Here is a 17680-nt window from a genome sequence, read left to right as displayed (position 1 = left end):
AATAAAGTCTGACACTGTTTCCACTGTTTCCTCATCTATTTCCCATGACGTGATGGGACCGGATGCCATGATCTTCGTTTTCTGAATGTTGAGCTTTAAGCCAACTTTTTCACTCTCCACTTTCACTTTCATCAAGAGGCTTTTTAGTTCCTCTTCACTTTCTGCCATAAGGGTGGTGTCATCTGCATATCTGAGGTTACTGATATTTCTCCCGCAATCTTGATTCCAGCTTGTGTTTCTTCCAGTCCAGTGTTTGTCTCCTTAGGTAAGTTTATTCCTACATATTTAATACTTTTTATTGCAATGGTGAATAGGATTGGTTCCTTAATTTCTCTGATTTTTCATTGGTAGTATATAGAAACGTAAGTGATTTCTGTGTATTGATGTTGTATCTTACAACTTTGCTAAATTCACTCATGAGCTCTAGTAATTTTCTGATACTACCTTTAGGGTTTTCTATGTACAGTATCATGTCATCTGCACACAATGGGAGTTTTACTTCTTTTCCAATCTGGATTCCTTTTTTTCCTTCTCTGATTGCTGTAGTTAGGACTTCCAGAACTATGTTGAGTAATAGTGTTGAAAGTGGACACCTTTGCCTTGCTCCTGATCTTCGGGGGAATGCTTTCAGTTTTTCACCATTGAGAATAATGTTTGCTGTAGGCTTCTCATATATGCCCTTTACTATGTTAAGGCAGGTTCCTTCTATGCCCATTTCTGGAAGAGATTTAATCAAAAATGGGTGGCGAATTTTGTCAAAGGCTTTTTCTGCATCTATTGAGATTATAATATGGTTTTTAGCTTTCAATTTATTAATATGGTATATCACATTGATTGATTTGCATATAATGAAGAATCCTTGGATTCCTGGAATAAACCCAACGTGATCATACTGTATGAGCTTTCTGATGTGTTGCTGAATTCTGTTTGCTAAAATTCTGTTGAGGATTTTTGCATCTATGTTCATCAGTGATATTGGCCTATAGCTTTCTTTTTTGGTGTTGTCTTTGTCTGGTTTGGGTATCAGGGTGATGGTGGCCTTGTAGAATGAGTCTGCAAGTGTTCCTTCCTCTGCAATTTCTTCAAAGAGTTTTAGAAGGATAGGCATTAGCTCTTCTCTAAATGTTTGCTAGAATTCGCCCGTGAAGCCATCTGGTCCTGCGCTTTTGTTTTTTGGGAGATTTTTTGATCACAGCTTCAATTTCAGTGCTTATAATTGGGTTGTTCATAATTTCTATTTCTTCCTGGTTCAATCTTGGAAGATTGAACTTTTCTAAGAACCTGTCCCTTTCTTCCAGGTTATCCAGTTTATTGCCATACAGTTGTTCATAATAGTCTCATAATCCTGTGTGTTTCTGCATTGTCTGTTGTAACCTCTCCTTTCTCATTTCTAATTTTGTTGATTTGAGTCTTCTCTCTTTTTTTCTTGATGAGTCTGGCTAAAGGTTCGTCAATTTTGTTTATCCTCTCAAAGAACCAGCTTCTAGTTTTATTAATCTTTACTATTGTGCCTTTCATTTCTATTTCATTTATTTCTGCTCAGATCTTTATGACTTCCTTCTACTAATTTTGGGGGAGTTTTTTGTTCTTTTTCCAGTTGTTTTAGGAGTAAAGTTAGGTTGTCTGGTCTATGTTTTTGTTTCTTGAGGTAGGATTGTGTTGCTGTAAACTTCCCTCTTAGGACTGCTTTTGCTGCATCCCACAGGTTTTGAGTTGTCATATTTTCATTGTCATTTGTTTCTAGAAATTTTTTGATTTCCCTTTTGATTTCTTCAGTAACTTGTTGGTTATTTAGAAATGTGTTATTTAATCTCCATGTGTTTGTGTTTCTTACAGTTTTTTCTTGTAACTGGTATCTCGTCTCATAGCGTTATGGTCAGAGATGTTTGATATGATTTCAATTTTCTTAAATTTACTGAGGTTTGATTTGTGACCCAAGATGTGGACTATCCTGGAGACTATTTCATGTGCACTTGAGAAGGTGTATTCTTCTGCATTTGGATGGAATGTCCTGAAGATATCTATGAGATCCGTCTCATCTAATGTATCATTTAAGACTTTTGTTTCCTTATTAATTTTCTGTTTTGATGATCTGTCCATTGGTGTGAGTAGGGTGTTCAAGTCTCCTACTATTATTGTGTTACAGTCAATTTCTCTTTTTAGGTCTGTTAGTGTGTCTTATGTCTTATGTATTGAGGTGCTCCTACGTTGGGTGCAAAGATATTTACCACTGCTATGTCTTCCTCTTGGATTGATCCCTTAATTGTTGTGTAGTGTCCTTCCTTATCTCTTGTAATCTTCTTTAAGGTGTATTTTGTCTGATAAAATGACTGCTACTCCAGCTTTCTCTTGCTCCCCATTTTCATGGAATATATTTTTCCATCCTCTCACTTTCAGTCTTTATGTGTCTTTCAGTCTGAAGTAGGTTTCTTGTAGACAACATATATATGGGTCTTATTTTTTATCCATTCAGCCAGTCTGTGTCTTTTGGTTGGAGCACTTAATCCATTTAAAGTAATTATTGATATATATGTCCCTATTGCCATTTTCTTAATTGTTTAGGATGATTTGTAGATCTTTTTTCTTCCCCTTTATTTCTTGACTATGTAAGTCCATTTAACATTTGTTGTAAAGCTGGTTTGGTGGTATCACATTCTCTTAACTTTTGCTTGTCTGAAAAGCTTTTGATTTCTCCATCAATTGTGGATGAGATCCTTGCTGGGTACAGTAATCTTGGTTGTAGATTTTTCCCTTTCAGTACTTTAAATATATCCTGCCATTCTCTTCTAGCCTGCAGAGTTTCTGCTGAAAGATCAGCTGTTAAGGGTATGAGGTTTCCCTTGTATGTCACATGTTGCTTCTCCCTTGCTGCTTATAATGTTCTCTGTTTCGTCTTTGTTAGTTTGATTGGTATGTGTCTTGGGGTGTTTCTCCTTGGGTTTATCCTGTACAGGAATCTTTGTGCCTCTTGTACTTGACTGGCTATTTCCTTTTCCATGTTGGGGAAATTTTCAGCTATAATCTCTTCAAAAATTTTTTTATATCCTTTCTTTTGCTCCTCTTCTGGGACCCCTAAAATTCAAATGTTGGTGCGTTTGATATTGTCCTAGAGATCTCTGAGACTATCTGCAGTTCTTTTCATTCTTTTTACTTTATTCTGCTCTTCGGAAGTTATTTCCACCATTTTATCTTCCAGGTCACTGATTTGTTCTTCTGTTTCAGATATTCTGCTATTGATTCCTTTTAGAGTATTTTTAATTTCAGTAATTGTGTTGTCTCTGCATGTTTATTCTTTAATTCTTCTAGGTCTTTGTTAATTGTTTCTTGCATTTTCTCCATTTTCTTTCAAGGTTTTTGGTCATCTTTACTATCATTATTCTGAATTCTTTTTCTGGTAGTTTGCCTATTTCCTCTCCATTTATTTGGACTTCTGTGTTTCTAGTTTCTTCCTTCGTTTGCGTAGTATTTCTCTACCTTTTCATTATTTTTTTTTAACTTATTGTGTTTGAGGTCTCCTTTTCCCAGGCTTCAAGGTTGAATTCTTTCTTCCTTTTGGTTTCTGCCCTCCTAAGGTTGGTCCAGTGGTTTGTGTAAGTTGTGTATAGGGTGAAATTTGTTCTGAATTTTTGTTTGTTGGTTTTTCCTCTGATTGGCAAGGCTGAAGTGAAGTCGCTCAGTCGTGCCCAACTCTTTGCAACCCCATGGACTGTAGTCTGTCAGGCTCCTCCGTCCATGGGATTTTCCAGGCAAGAGTGCTGGAGTGGATTGCCATTTCCTTCTCCAGGGGATCATCCCAACGCAGGAATCGAACCCGGGTCTCCTGCGTTGCAGGCTGAGTGAGGTGGTAATCCTGTCTACTGATGATTGGGTTTGTATTTCTGTTTGGTTTGTTGTTTAAATGAGGGTTCCTGCACAGGGTGCTATTGGTGGTTGGGTGATGGCGGGTCTTGTATTCCAGTGGTTTAAATCTTTGTGTAAGCTCTCACTATTTGATACCCCTGGTTGGGTGATGCCAGGTCTTGTATTCCAGTGGTTTCCTTTGTGTAAGTTCTCACTATTTGATACCCCTGGTTGGGTGATGGCGGGTCTTGTATTCCAGTGGTTTCCTTTGTGTAAGCTCTCACTATTTGATACCCCTGGTTGGGTGATGCCGGGTCTTGTATTCCAGTGGTTTCCTTTGTATAAGCTCTCACTATTTGACACCCCCAAGGGTTAGTTCTCTGGTAGTCTAGGGTCTTGGTAGACCTGAGCCTTGATTTCTGGTCAGAAACAAAGATTCCACAAGTGGTTTGTTATGGCATTAAGTGAGATTAAAACAAATATCCAAAAATGAGAAACCAAAGATGAGCCCCAGACAAAAAGCAGTTACAAAATCAGGCAAATAATAATAATGGAGTATACACATATACATATATACCCATGAGCAAAGTCAAAACAGTCCAACAAAAATCAAGTACAACAGACTGACCCAGCAAACAAAGGAAATAAAAAATTATATTTAGAACAGTGGGAAAAGCAAACATGGGAATAAATGCAGAAAAATAATAACAGATTTTCAAAATCAAAATAAAGAGAAAAGGAAAAAAAAAAGGAAAACTCCCCAGAACTGCAAAAGCCCAACATAGAGGCAGAGATTTACAACAATAAAAAAAATGTGATGAGAAAAAAAAGAAAAGGAAAAAAAGCTCAAAAGCTTAATTAGATTTCATAGTGCCAATAAAATCGACAACTACAATGGGACGGGGAGGAATAAAAAGGAAAAAAATCCAAAAGAATATACAGAACAAGTCAAAACATAAGAATAAAAAATATTTTTCTTGAGTAACTGCTGTCAGAGTCCGTTCCCTGGCTGGGAGTGACAGTCCACCTCACTTCCCTAGGATGCCCTCTAACACTGTGCTGATCTCTGGACCTGCTGTAGGGGCAGCTCAGATCCTAATCCGGTCCTACTCCTCTCCGTGTTCTTGCCTCCAATGTCCACAGCTATCAGAACTAGTGTGTTTTCTTTTATGGAACCTCTCAATGACCCTTTATATATTTCACGGACACAGAGTCTGCCTAGTTGATCATGTGGATTTAATCTGCACCTTGTACAGCTGGTGGGAGGGTTCTGGGTCTTCTTCCTTAGTTACACTGCCCCTGGGTTTCAACTGTGGTTTTATTTCCACCTCTGCATGTGGGTCGTCCACTGGGGTTTGCTCCCAAGGCTGCCCTGGAGGACTTGGGTCTGTCCCAGTGAGGACCAGGTGTGGAGGTGGTGCAGTTGCTTGGGTCACAGGGGTTCTGGAAGCACCAGGTACTCAGGGGAGTCAGCGGCCAGGGGAGCAGGAAATATAGTGCTCTAGAACCGTGAACTTCCAGGTGTTCAAGCTGGTTTTAGAAAAGGCAGAGGAACCAGAGATCAAATTGCCAACATCTGCTGGATCATCAAAAAAGCAAGAGAGTTCCAGAAAAACATCTATTTCTGCTTTATTGACTATGCCAAAGCCTTTGACTATGTGGATCACAATAAACTGTGGAAAATTATTCAAGAGATGGGAATACCAGACCACCTGACCTGCCTCTTGAGAAATCTGTATGCAGGTCAGGAAGTAACAGTTAGAACCGGACATGGAACAACGGACTGGTTCCAAATAGGAAAAGGAGTACGTCAAAGCTGTATTTTGTCACCCTGCTTATTTAACTTATATGCAGAGTACATCATGAGAAACGCCGGGCTGGAAGAAGCACAAGTTGGAATCAAGATTGCCGGGAGAAATATCAATAACCTCAGATATGCAGATGACACCACCCTTATGGCAGAAAGTGAAGAGGAACTAAAAAGCCTATTGATGAAAGTGAAAGAGGAGAGTGAAAAAGTTGGCTTAATGCTCAACATTCAGAAAACGAAGATCATGGCATCTGGTCCCATTACTTCATGGGAAATAGATGGGGAACAGTGGAAACAGTACATACTTTATTTTGGGGGGCTCCAAAATCACCACAGATGGTGACTGCAGCCATGAAATTAAAAGACGCTTACTCCTTGGAAGAAAAGTTAGGACCAACCTAGATAGCATATTGAAAAGAAGAGACATTACTTTACCAACAAAGGTCTGTCTAGTCAAGGCTATGGTTTTTCCTGTGGTCATGTAGGGATGTGAGAGTTGGACTGTCAAGAAAACTGAGCGCCGAAGAACTGATGCTTTTGAACTGTGGTGTTGAAGAAGACTCCTGAGAGTCCCTTGGACTGCAAGGAAATCAAACCAGTCCATTCTAAAGGAGATCAGCCCTGGGATTTCTTTGGAAGGATGATGCTAAAGCTGAAACTGCAGTACTCTGGCCACCTCATGCAAAGAGTTGACTCATTGGAAAAGACTCTGATGCTGGGAGGGATTGGGGGCAGGAGAAGAAGGGGACGACAGGATGAGAAGGCTGGATGGCATCACCGACTCGATGGACGTGAGTTTGAGTGAACTCCGGGAGTTGGTGATGGACAGGGAGGCCTGGCGTGCTGCGATTCATGGGGTCGCAAAGAGTCGGACACGACTGAGCAACTGAACTGAACTGAGAAGGGTATGACAATACCCTTTGGCCAATATGCTCCAGTATTCTTGCCTGGAGAAGCCCCCTCACTGCCAGAGAAGCCTAGCAGGCCACAGTCTACAGGGCTGCAAAGAGTCAGACACTACGTAAGTGACCCTGCACGCAAAGGCGCAAGATTTTTTTGCCTGTGGCAGCTTTGTCCCAGTGAGAATTGAGCGTGACGGTGGCGCAGCTGCTTGGCTCGCGGGGACCCTTGCCGCGCCAAGTGTGCAGGGACAGGGACTGCCTCTGCCCGCAGGAGTTATGGCCCTACCAGAGTCTTTTTTCTAGCCTCTTGCAGCTGGCGATCAGAAGCCTTCTTTGGCCAGTCTCTCTCCGCACAATCAGGCACTGAGAGGCTTGCCTGGGGTCCTTCTCTGTTGTTCAGAGCAACAGGCACATAGAAGGGCCCCCCTGGCTGGGGTCCTACTCTGTAGTTCGGTGCATCAGGCGCTCGATGGGCCAGCCTCTCTACTGTTCAGCGGCACATGCTGGCATGGTGGGGGGAGAGAGGCTCTGGTAATGGCTCCACCCCCTACGCGAGACTCAGCAGCATGACCTTGCTTCTGTAGCTGCGCCGCTTTCCTCCACAGGCGTTTCCCACCTTAATCTCCTCCCTCACATCCCCTCTGTCTCTCCGCAGTCTACAGCAGCGCTCGCCGGGGGGGAAAACGCTCCACAATCCCTAAACTCCAGCCCCCAGCCGCTGCGCCATCTGGGGTAAGTTTGGCTGCAGCAAGGACTCTCATTCCATTTAGGCTGCCACAGATCAGCTGTTTCACTCTCAGCCTTAAATGTTTCTCCTCTGACTCAAACAGTTGCCCCGATGTGGGGACCGGACCTCTGCTTCAGCTCCCCCACCCGCCGAAGGCAGGTCCGGTCCTACTAACCCTCCTGTTTTTCCCCCTAGTTCCTTCCTCCTACTGAGTCTTGCGTACTGAGTTTTGTGTGAGTCAATATATCCTTTTCTGCCCGTCAGGTACTCCTGTCCACTCTCAGCTGGTGTTCCGCACACGCTTCTGTGTCTGAAGGTGTATTCCTGGAGAGAGATGTACGCCACATATACAGACTCCTCCACCATCTTGTTCTCTGCATATATCTTTTCACATTATACTTTTGTCTGGATATATTCCCAGGAGTGGGGCTGCTCAACTATATGGCCGACTCTAGTTTTCTAAGGAACCTCCGTACTATGTTCCATAGTGGCTGCACCAAATTTACACTGTCACCAATAGTGTGGGATTCCCTTCCCCCCTCCCACTCCACCCTAAATATTTAATTTTTGAACTCAATCTATTTATTAAGATTATTTTCCTTCCTGCTATCTTAGGTGTTCAAACCTCTTTACCTTCCTTTCATTTCTCTCATTAGAATTTTTTTTCATTTTCCTTGGACAAACCTCACATCTCAAGTTAAATTAATTTTTAAGTAGTTAATGGACAGTTTTGGTCACTATTATGAATAAATTATGTTAAATTTTTTAATTAAATAAGCAATACATGAACATATTCCTAATACAAAAAGTCTAAAAATCCAAACATACATACAGAGAAAGCTCCCTTACAGCCCTTTCTTTCAATCTTATTTCCCTTCTACTAAATGTAACCACTATTAAATGTCTTTTCATTCGTACTTCACATACACACATGTGCACACACACACACACACACAATGCCTAAATATATAATAGTTTAATAGTTTGGCTTTCTTAACACATACATAAATAGGATAATGCAGTACATACTTTGCTAGTTAGCTTTCTTTCTCACTTACATCTGTAAAGTCTTTCGAGTCTCTACATGTAGATTTAACTCAGTGTTGTTTTTTATAGCTTCATTATAGTCCATAGTATTTTTGCACCATAATTTACATAACCAATATTTCACTGATGATTAGATTGCATCAAACTTCTTGCTCTTACAAATAATGCTGCAATAAGGAATTTTTTATTCACATCAAAAAAATCTTTCTAGAATATATTCAATATATAGAGATAGAAACAGTGGGTCAAAGGACTGCATTCTTAAAATTTCAACAGATACACTTATATTACCCTTCAAAAAGGCTGTATATTTCCATCACCACTGACCATTTCTTCAGAGTATCACCAACCTGGATATCCTTTCATCCAAACTGATGAGCAAAATATCTCCCATTGTTGTTTTAATATACATTTCCTGATTACTTGTGAAGTTGAACATCCTTTCATATACTTACTGCTGTGGATAGTTCTTCTGTGAACAACATATTCACATATATCTTTTGCTCGTTTTCCTGTAAAAATTTTGGTCTTCTATTTTTCTATTATTTGGCTTATAAGAAGGCAATTGATTTTTTTAAATTTTTGCTTCATTTCCCTGAATTTACTAGATTTTAGTCTAGTCACATTATTTTTTTAAAAAAAATGTTTACCTGAGACTGGTTCAAGATGGTAGAAGGACGTGCACTCATCTTTGCCTGCGAGAGCACCAAAATTGCAACTAGCTGTTGAACAAACAACAGGAAGACACTGGAAGGCACCCAAAAAAAGATACCCCCACATCCAAAGACAAAGGAGAAGCCTCAACAAGACGGTAGGAGGGGTGCAATCATGATAAAATCAAATCTTAAACCCACTGGGTGGGCAAACCACACACTGGAGACCAGTAATACCTAGGCCCCACATCATGCTTTCCAGCCTGGGGATCCAACAAAGGGACTGGGGATTCCCCAGGTAATCTGTCTTTGAAGGCCAGCAGGATTTGATTACAGGACTCCGGGGAAACTCCACTCTTGGAGGACACAAATAAAACCTTGTGTGCACCAGGACCCAGGGGAAAGAAACAGTGAGTCCACAGAAGACTGAGCCAGATCAACCTGTGAGCGTTTGAGGGTCTCCTGCAGAGGTGTCAGTTGGTGGTGGCCCGTCACAGGAACAAAGGCACCAACAGCAGCAGTCTTGGGAGATGCGTCTCGGCCTGAGTCCTCTTGGAGGTAGCCAAGAGCCCTATCATAGAACCTACAGACTCCAGGACTGGGTTGCCTCAAGCCAAACTAACAGGGAGGGAGTGCAGCCCCCTCATCAGTAGACAACTGGATTAAAGTTTTACTGAGTATGCTCTGCCAACCAGAGCAAGACCCCGTGTTCCCCAAAACCAATCCCTACCATCTGGAAGCTTGCACAAGCCCCTTATCCTCATCTACCAGAAGGCAGACAGAAAAAGCAGTAACTATAATCCTGTGTTCTCCAGAACTAATACCATAATCACAGAAAGCTAGCCAGAATGAAAAGAAATAGGATTATGTCCCAGATAAAGGACAAGATAAATCCCCAGAAAAACAACTAAGTGAAGTAGAGATAGATAACCCTCTAGAGAAAGAACTCAGAATAATGACAGTGACAACAATTCAGGATTTCAGAAAAAGAATGGAGAAGACGCAAGAAATGTTTCCAAGACCTAGAAGAACTAAAGAACGAACAAGCAGAGATGAACAATACACTGCAAGGCATCAACAGCAGAACAACTAAGGCGGAAGAATGGATACGTGACTCGTAAGACAAAATGGTGTGAATCACTGCTGCAACAGAAAACAGAAAAAAGAATGAAAAGAAATGAAGACAGTCTAAGAGACCCCTGGGACAACATTAAACGCACCAACTTTCACACTGTAGGGATGCTAGAAGGAGAGAGAGAGAGAAAGGACCTGAGAAAATATCTGAAGAGATAACAACTGTAAACTTCCCTAACATGGGAAAGGAAATAGTCAACCAAGTCCAGGATACAAAGGGAGTCCCAGGACAAACCCAAGGAGGAACATACCAAGGCACATAGTAATCAAACAGACAAAAATTAAAGACAAAACTAATAAGGGAAAAAAGACAACATACAAAGGAAATCCCATAATGTTATCAGCTCAACAGAAACTCTACAAGCCAGAAAGGAATGGCACAATATATGCCAAGTAATAAAAGAGAAGAACCTTCAACAAAGAATACTCTACCCAGCAAGACTCTCATTCAGGTTAGATGGAGAAACCAAAAGCTTACCAGACAAGCAAAACCTAAGAGAATTCAGCACCATGAGACCAGCTGCGCAGCAAATGTTAGGGGATGTTCTCTAGGCAGGAACACAAGAGAAGGAAAAGATCTACAAAAATAAACCTAAAACAATTAACAAAATGGTAACAGGATCATATATATCGATAATTACCTTAAATGTAAATGGATTAAATGCACCAACATAGACTGGCTGGCTTGGTGGATACAAAAATAAGACCCATATTTATGTTGTCTATAAGAACCCACCTCAGATCTACAGATACATAGAGATTGAAAGTAAGAGGATGGGAGGAAGTATTTCATGCAAACGTCAATCATAAGACATCTGGAGCAGCAATACTCATATCAGAGAAAATAAGCTTTAAAGCAAAGATGGTTATAAGAGACAAGGACACTACATAATGATCAAGGGCTCAATCCAAGAAGATATAACGATGATAAATATATATGGACCCAACACAGGAGCACTTCAGTATGTAAGGCAAATACTAACAAACGTAAAGGAAGAAATAGACAGTTAACATAACAACAGTGGGAACTCGAATACTCCACTTCTATCAATGGACAGATCATCCAGACAGAAAATCAGTAAGGAAACACAGGCCTTAAATGACACTACAGACAAGTTGGATTTAATCGATATTTATAGAATATTCCATCCAAAAGCAGTAGACTATGCATTCTTCAAGTGCACACGGAACATTTTCCAGGACTGACCACATGCTGGGCCACAAGGGGAGCTTCAGTAAATTTAAGAAAATCAAAACTGTATCAAGCATCTTTTCTGATCACAATGCTGTAAGATTATAAATAAACTACAAGGAAAAGACTCTAAGAAACACAAACCTGTGTGTTTAGCTAAATAATATTCTACTAAACAACCACTGGATCACTGAAAAAAAAAAGAAGAAAAAAAATACTTAGAGACAAACGAAAATGAAAATACAACAGTCCAAAAAATAAAGGGATGCAGCAAAAGCGGTCCTCAGAGGGAAGCTGACAGCAATACAACCCTACCTCAAGAAACAAGAAAACCTCAAATAAACAACCAAACTTTACACCTAAAACAACTAGAGAAAGAAGAACGAACAAAACCTAAAGTTAGCAGAAGGAAGGAAATCATAAAGATTAGAGAAGAAATAGAGACGAAAACAGTCATAAAGATCAATGAAACTAAAAGCTGATTCTTTGAAAAGATAAAAAAATGGATAAACTTTTAGCCAGATTCATCAAGAAAAAAAAGGAAGAGGACTCAAATCAGTAAAATTAGAAATGGAAAAGGAGAAGTTATAACTGACTCCACAGAAATACCAAGGATTTTAGGAGACTACTAGGAACAACTGTATGCCAAAAAAATGGACAACCTGGAAGAGATGGACAAATTCTTAGAAAGGCACAGTCTCCCCAGACTGAACCAGGAAGGAACAGAAAGTATGAACAGCTCAATCCCAGGCACTGAAGCTGTGATTAAAAATCTCCCAATAAACAAAAGTTCAAGACCCGATGGCTTCACAGATAAATTTTATCAAACATTTAGAGAAGAGTTAATACCTATCCTTCTGAAACTGTTCCAAAAAGTTGCATAGGAAGGAAAACTTCCAAACTCATTTTTTGAGGCCACCATCACCCTGATATCAAAACCAGACAAAGATACCACAAAAAAAGAAAATCATAGGCCAATACCACTGATGAACACAGAGGTAAAAATCCTCAACAAAACACTAGCAATTTGTATCCAACAATACATTAAAAAGATCATACACCATGATCGAGTGGGATTCATCACAGGGATGCAAGGATTTTTCAACATCCACAAACCCATCACTGTAATATACCACCTCAACAAACTGAAGAATAAAAACCACATGACCATCTCAATAGATGCAGAAAAAGCTTTTGACAAAATTCAGCACATTTTTATGATAAAAACTCTCCAGAAAGTGGGCACAGAGGGTATATACCTCAACATAAAAAAAGACCATATATGACAAGCTGACAGCTAGCATCATACTCAATGGTGAAAAGCTGAAAGCATTCCCTCTAAGATTAGGAACAAAACAAGGATGTCCACTTCCACCACTTTTATTCAACATAGTTTTGGAAGTCCTAGCTACAGCAATCAGAGAAGAAAACGAAATAAAGGGAATCCAAATTGGAAAAGAATAAGTTAAACCATCATTGTTTGCAGATGACATGATACTGTAAGTAGAAGATCCTAACGATGCTACCAGAAAACTACTAGAATTCATCAATGAATGTGGTAAAGTTGCAGGTTACAAAATTAATACACAGAAATCTGTTGTATTTCTATACAATAACAATGAAAGATCAGAAAGAGAAATTCAAGAAGCAATTCCATTTACCACTGTATCAAAAAGAATAAAATACCTAAGAATAAACCTAAGAAATAAAATACCTAAGGAGACAAAAGATGTGTACTCTGAAAACTATAAGATGCTGATGAAAGAAATCAAAGAAGACATAAACAGATGGAAAAATAAACCATGTTCACAGACTGGAAGAATCAATATTGTCAAAATGACTATACTGCTACTGCTACTGCTACTGCTAAGTCACTTCAGTCATGTCCGACTCTGTGCAACCCCATAGACGGCAGCCCACCAGGCTCCCCCATCCCTCGGATTCTCCAGGCAAGAACACCGGAGTGGGTTGCCATTTCCTTCTCCAGTGCATGAAAGTGAAAAGTGAAAGTGAAGTTGCTCAGTCGTGTACAACTCTTAGCGACCCCACAGACTGCAGCCCACCAGGCTCCTCCGTCCATGGGATTTTCCAGGGAAGAGTACTGGAGTGGGGTGCCATTGCCTTCACCTAAGGCAATCTACAGATTCAGTACAATCCCTATCAAATTACCAATGACATTTTCCACAGAACTAGAATAACAAAAAAAAAATCTCAAAATTTGTATGGATTACAAAAGACCCCAAATAGCCAAAGCAACCTTGAAAAAGAAAAACAGAGCTGGAGGAAATCAGGCTCCCTGACTTCAGACTATACTACAAAGCCACAATCATCATAACAGTATGGTACTGGCACAGAAACAGAAATATAGATCAGTGGAACAAGACAGAAAACCCAGAAATAAGCCCATGAACCTATGGTCAATTAATCTATGACAAAGGAGGCAAGACCACACGATGTTTGAAGTCGGTCTCTTCAACAAATGGTGGTGAGAAAACTGGACAGCCACATGTCAAAAAATGAAATTACATCATTCCTTAACTCCATACATAAAAAAAAGCTCAAAATGGATTAAAGATCTAAATGTGAGAAGGGACACCATAAAACTCCTAGAAGAAAACATAGGCAGAACACGCTCAGACATAAATCAAGGCAACATCTTTTTTGATCCATCTCCCAGAATAATGGAAATAAAAGCAAAAATAAACAAATGGGATCTACTTAAACTCAAAAGCTTTCACATAGCAAAGGAAACAATAAACAAAATGAAAAGACAACCACAGATTGGGAGAAAATATTTGCAAATGATGTGATCTATCAGGGATTAGTCTCTAAAATTTACGAACAGTTTATGATGCTTAATAGCATCAAAACAAAGAACCCACTCAAAAAACGGGCAGAAGACCTGAATAGAGATTTCGCCAAAGAGGACATACAGATGGCCAACATGCACCATAATGTTCACTGCAGTACTGTATGCAATAGCCACGACATGGAAGCAACCTAAACGTCCATCAACAGAGCAATGAATAAAGATGTGGTACATGCATACAATGGAATATTACTCAGCCCTTAAAAAGAATGGAATAATGATATTTGCAGCAACATGGGTAGAGCTTGAGGGTGTCATACTGAGTGAAGTAGTCAGAGGAGAAATCTCATATGACATCCCTTATATGTGCAATCTAAAAAGAAATGATACAAATGAACTTACTTACAAAACAGACTCAGAGACTTAGAAAATGAACTTATGGCTGAGGGAAGGAGGTGGGGGACTCAGGGACTTTAGGAAGGTAATGCACATACTGCTATGTTTAAAATGGATAACCAACAAGGACCTACTGTACAGCACATGGGACTCTGCTCGATGTTATGTGCCAACCTAGATGGGTTTGAGGAAGAATGGATACATGTGTATCTACGGCTGAGTACTTTGCTGTTCACATGAAACTACCACAAGACTGTTAACCAGCTATACCCCAATACAAAATACAGTTTCATGTTTAAAAAAAAAAAAGTTTACTTTCTACGTTCTTATATTTTACCTCAAACTTCTAATTGCTGTTAGCACATCATTAGTACTGGGATAGGGAGGGGCAGAGGGAGATCAGCAATACTGCACAAGTTTTTCATTCTTTATAAAAAACCTGAAACTTACTAAAAAGAATGCCACTCTGTCTGCCTTCTTAGCAATAAAAGGAAGGCATTATAGTGCCAGGGTTTTTTTAAGCTGAATATGTATTTTTAATTTTTTAATTGGAGGATACTTGCTTTACAATGTTGTGCTGGTTTCTGCCTTACAACAAGAGTCAGCATGACTATATATATACATATATATATATACAAGAACTGAAGTGAAGTGTGAAGTGCAAGTTGCTCAGTCGTGTCCAACTCTTTGCAACCCCATGGGCTATACAGTCCACGGAATTCTCCAGGCCAGAATACTGGAGTGCGTAGCCGTTCCCTTCTCCAGGGGATCTTCCCAACCCAGGGATCAAACCCAGGTCTCCCGCACTGCAGGTGGATTCTTTACCAGCCGAGCCGCCAGGGAAGCCCATATATACCTATCGCCTCCCTCCCAAGCCCCCCGGCCAGTCCGCCCTCTTGGTTGTCACAGGGCGCCAGGCTGGGCTCCCTGTGTTTGGCGGCAGCTTGCCACTAGCTAGCTATGCAACACACGGTGGTACACATAGGTTGATGCTGCTTTCAAAATACACCCCACCCTCTCCTTCCCCTGTCGTGGCCCACAAGTCTGTTCTCTACATCTGTGTCTCTATTGCTGCACTGCAAATAGGTTCGTCAGTACCATTTTTCTAGATTCTATATATATGTGTTAATATACAATATTTGTTTTTCTCTTTCTGACTTACTTCACTCTGTATAACAGGCTCTAGGTTCATCCACCTCAGTTCAACTAACTCACATTCGTTCCTTTTTGTTGCTGAGTCGTTACTGCTAACTAACAGTGTAGATTCACATACTCATTCTGACACTTATTAAACAGTATATGACCTTAGATAATTTACCTTAAATGTCAGTTTTCATAGGAATTTAATACCTTAATAAAGTCCATTCTGAGGATTAAGAGACCATTCTTACAAAGCATTTGCATAAGCACTTGCCACATGGTAAGTACTCAATAAATGTTACCAATATTATTACAGCTAACAAGAGACAGTGATATGAGAGTCTCAGATACAGCATTATCAATAAGCAACAAAATTGTGGACAACACAGAAAGCAATCTGTGATATCTTTCATTCATATATCCTTTCCACACAGTAAATAATCAAAGATGAATGGTTTAAAAGAAACTAAAAAATCCAATCTTTATGGTGCAAAGTGCCATAGCAACTTTGCTTCTAAACCAGACTACTCAACATGTAACTGTTTAATCACAATTAAGCACTACACTTACGATTCTTGTGGCCCAGTGTCATAATTCTATCCATATCATCAGCATTATTGACCACATAAGCTGATAAATCCTTGATATAAACTCCCACATCAGGTCTTTCCTTAACCTAAAAAAAAATTAAAATACAGATTTTACACATATATCCATAATTCCTCCACAGGTATTTACCGAATATCTACTACATGTTGGATACTGCTAGATAGTGAGGACAGAGTGATGAACAAGGCAGAGTTTCTACACGGTGGAAGTAAAAATCTGCAGGGAGAACATACAAATAAATAATTACACACACAAGTTATTTTAACTGTGATAATGCCATTAAAAAAAAATACAGGAAACTACAGGAGAATACATTACGGAGAGACTTAAGCTAGTGAAGCAGCGACAGGAAAAGTTTCCCCAAGATGATGTTTAAGCTAAGACCTGAAGAAATAGCAGGTTCAATCTGTGTGTTAGAATAGGATGAAAGAGTACGTGCAAGAAGCCTGAAATGAGAAAAAAACAGGTAATTTAAAAAATGAAAACCAAGTAAACAAACACAAGCCAAGTAAACAGTAGGCAGCACAGGGGGAACAGGTGGGATATCTGGCTAAAGAGGTAAGCAGAAATAAGACTAAGCACAGTTATTGGACAAATTTGATTTTATTGAACTATCGTTGATTTACAATGTTGTGCTAGCTTCTGGTATACAGCAAGGTGACTCAGATTACATACATATACACACATACACACATTCTTTTTCATATTCTTTTCCATTATGGTTATTACAGGATATTGTACTATATGGTAGGACCTTGGTGCTTCTTATTCTATATATAATAGTTTGCACCTGCTAATCCCAACCCCCTAATCCATCCCTCCCGCACTGCCCCCACTTCGGCAGCCACAAGTCTGTTTTCTATGTCTGTGAGTCTGTTTCTGTTTCACAAATAAGTTAATTTTTAGCTATATTTTAGATTCCACAAAAAACCAACATGTGGTATTTGTCTGACTTGCTTCAAGTATGATAGTCTCTAGGTTCATCCATGCAGCTGCAAATGGCATTCTTCCATTCCTCTTCATGACTGAATAGTATTCCATTGCACAGATACACCACATTTTCTTTATCCATTTATCTGTCGATGAACATTCAGGTTGCTTCCATGTGTTGGCTACTATAAACAGTGCAGCTGTTTATATTCTGACTTGGACCCTCTATCCACATCCTTCTCTGCTTCACCAAGAAATTAGTGTCCACTTAAAAATATGCACAACCTAAAGTTAAGAACTGTGTTTTTATTCAGTGGACATACTGAAGATTTAAGCCCGAGAGACAGCCTCAAAGATGGCTCTGAGGGACTGTTCAGAAGAGGTAAGGGAGCATGTATATTTCCAAATTAGAGTTCTGACTGGATATATACACAGGAATGGAATTGCTGGGTCACTCTGCAACTCTATTTTTAGTTTTCTGAGGAATCTCC

At 39.8% G+C, this 17680-nt stretch overlaps 1 protein-coding gene across 1 annotated transcript in view; it reads right to left on the bottom strand.

Annotated features, from left to right (window-relative positions):
* The window catches only part of KIF3A (kinesin family member 3A), an 80208-nt gene that overhangs the window by 27343 nt on the left and 35185 nt on the right, over positions 1-17680 (bottom strand). Inside the window, exon 7 of the mRNA XM_068981022.1 lies at positions 16221-16326. Within this exon, the coding sequence (XP_068837123.1) occupies positions 16221-16326 (106 nt within the window). The remainder of the gene's footprint in view (positions 1-16220; positions 16327-17680) is intronic.

Source organism: Capricornis sumatraensis, chromosome 9 (assembly GCF_032405125.1).
Source record: "Capricornis sumatraensis isolate serow.1 chromosome 9, serow.2, whole genome shotgun sequence".
NCBI classification, from domain to species: domain Eukaryota; kingdom Metazoa; phylum Chordata; class Mammalia; order Artiodactyla; family Bovidae; genus Capricornis; species Capricornis sumatraensis.
Note: the sequence above shows the minus strand (reverse complement) of the source record. Positions and strands in the feature narration are given on the sequence as shown.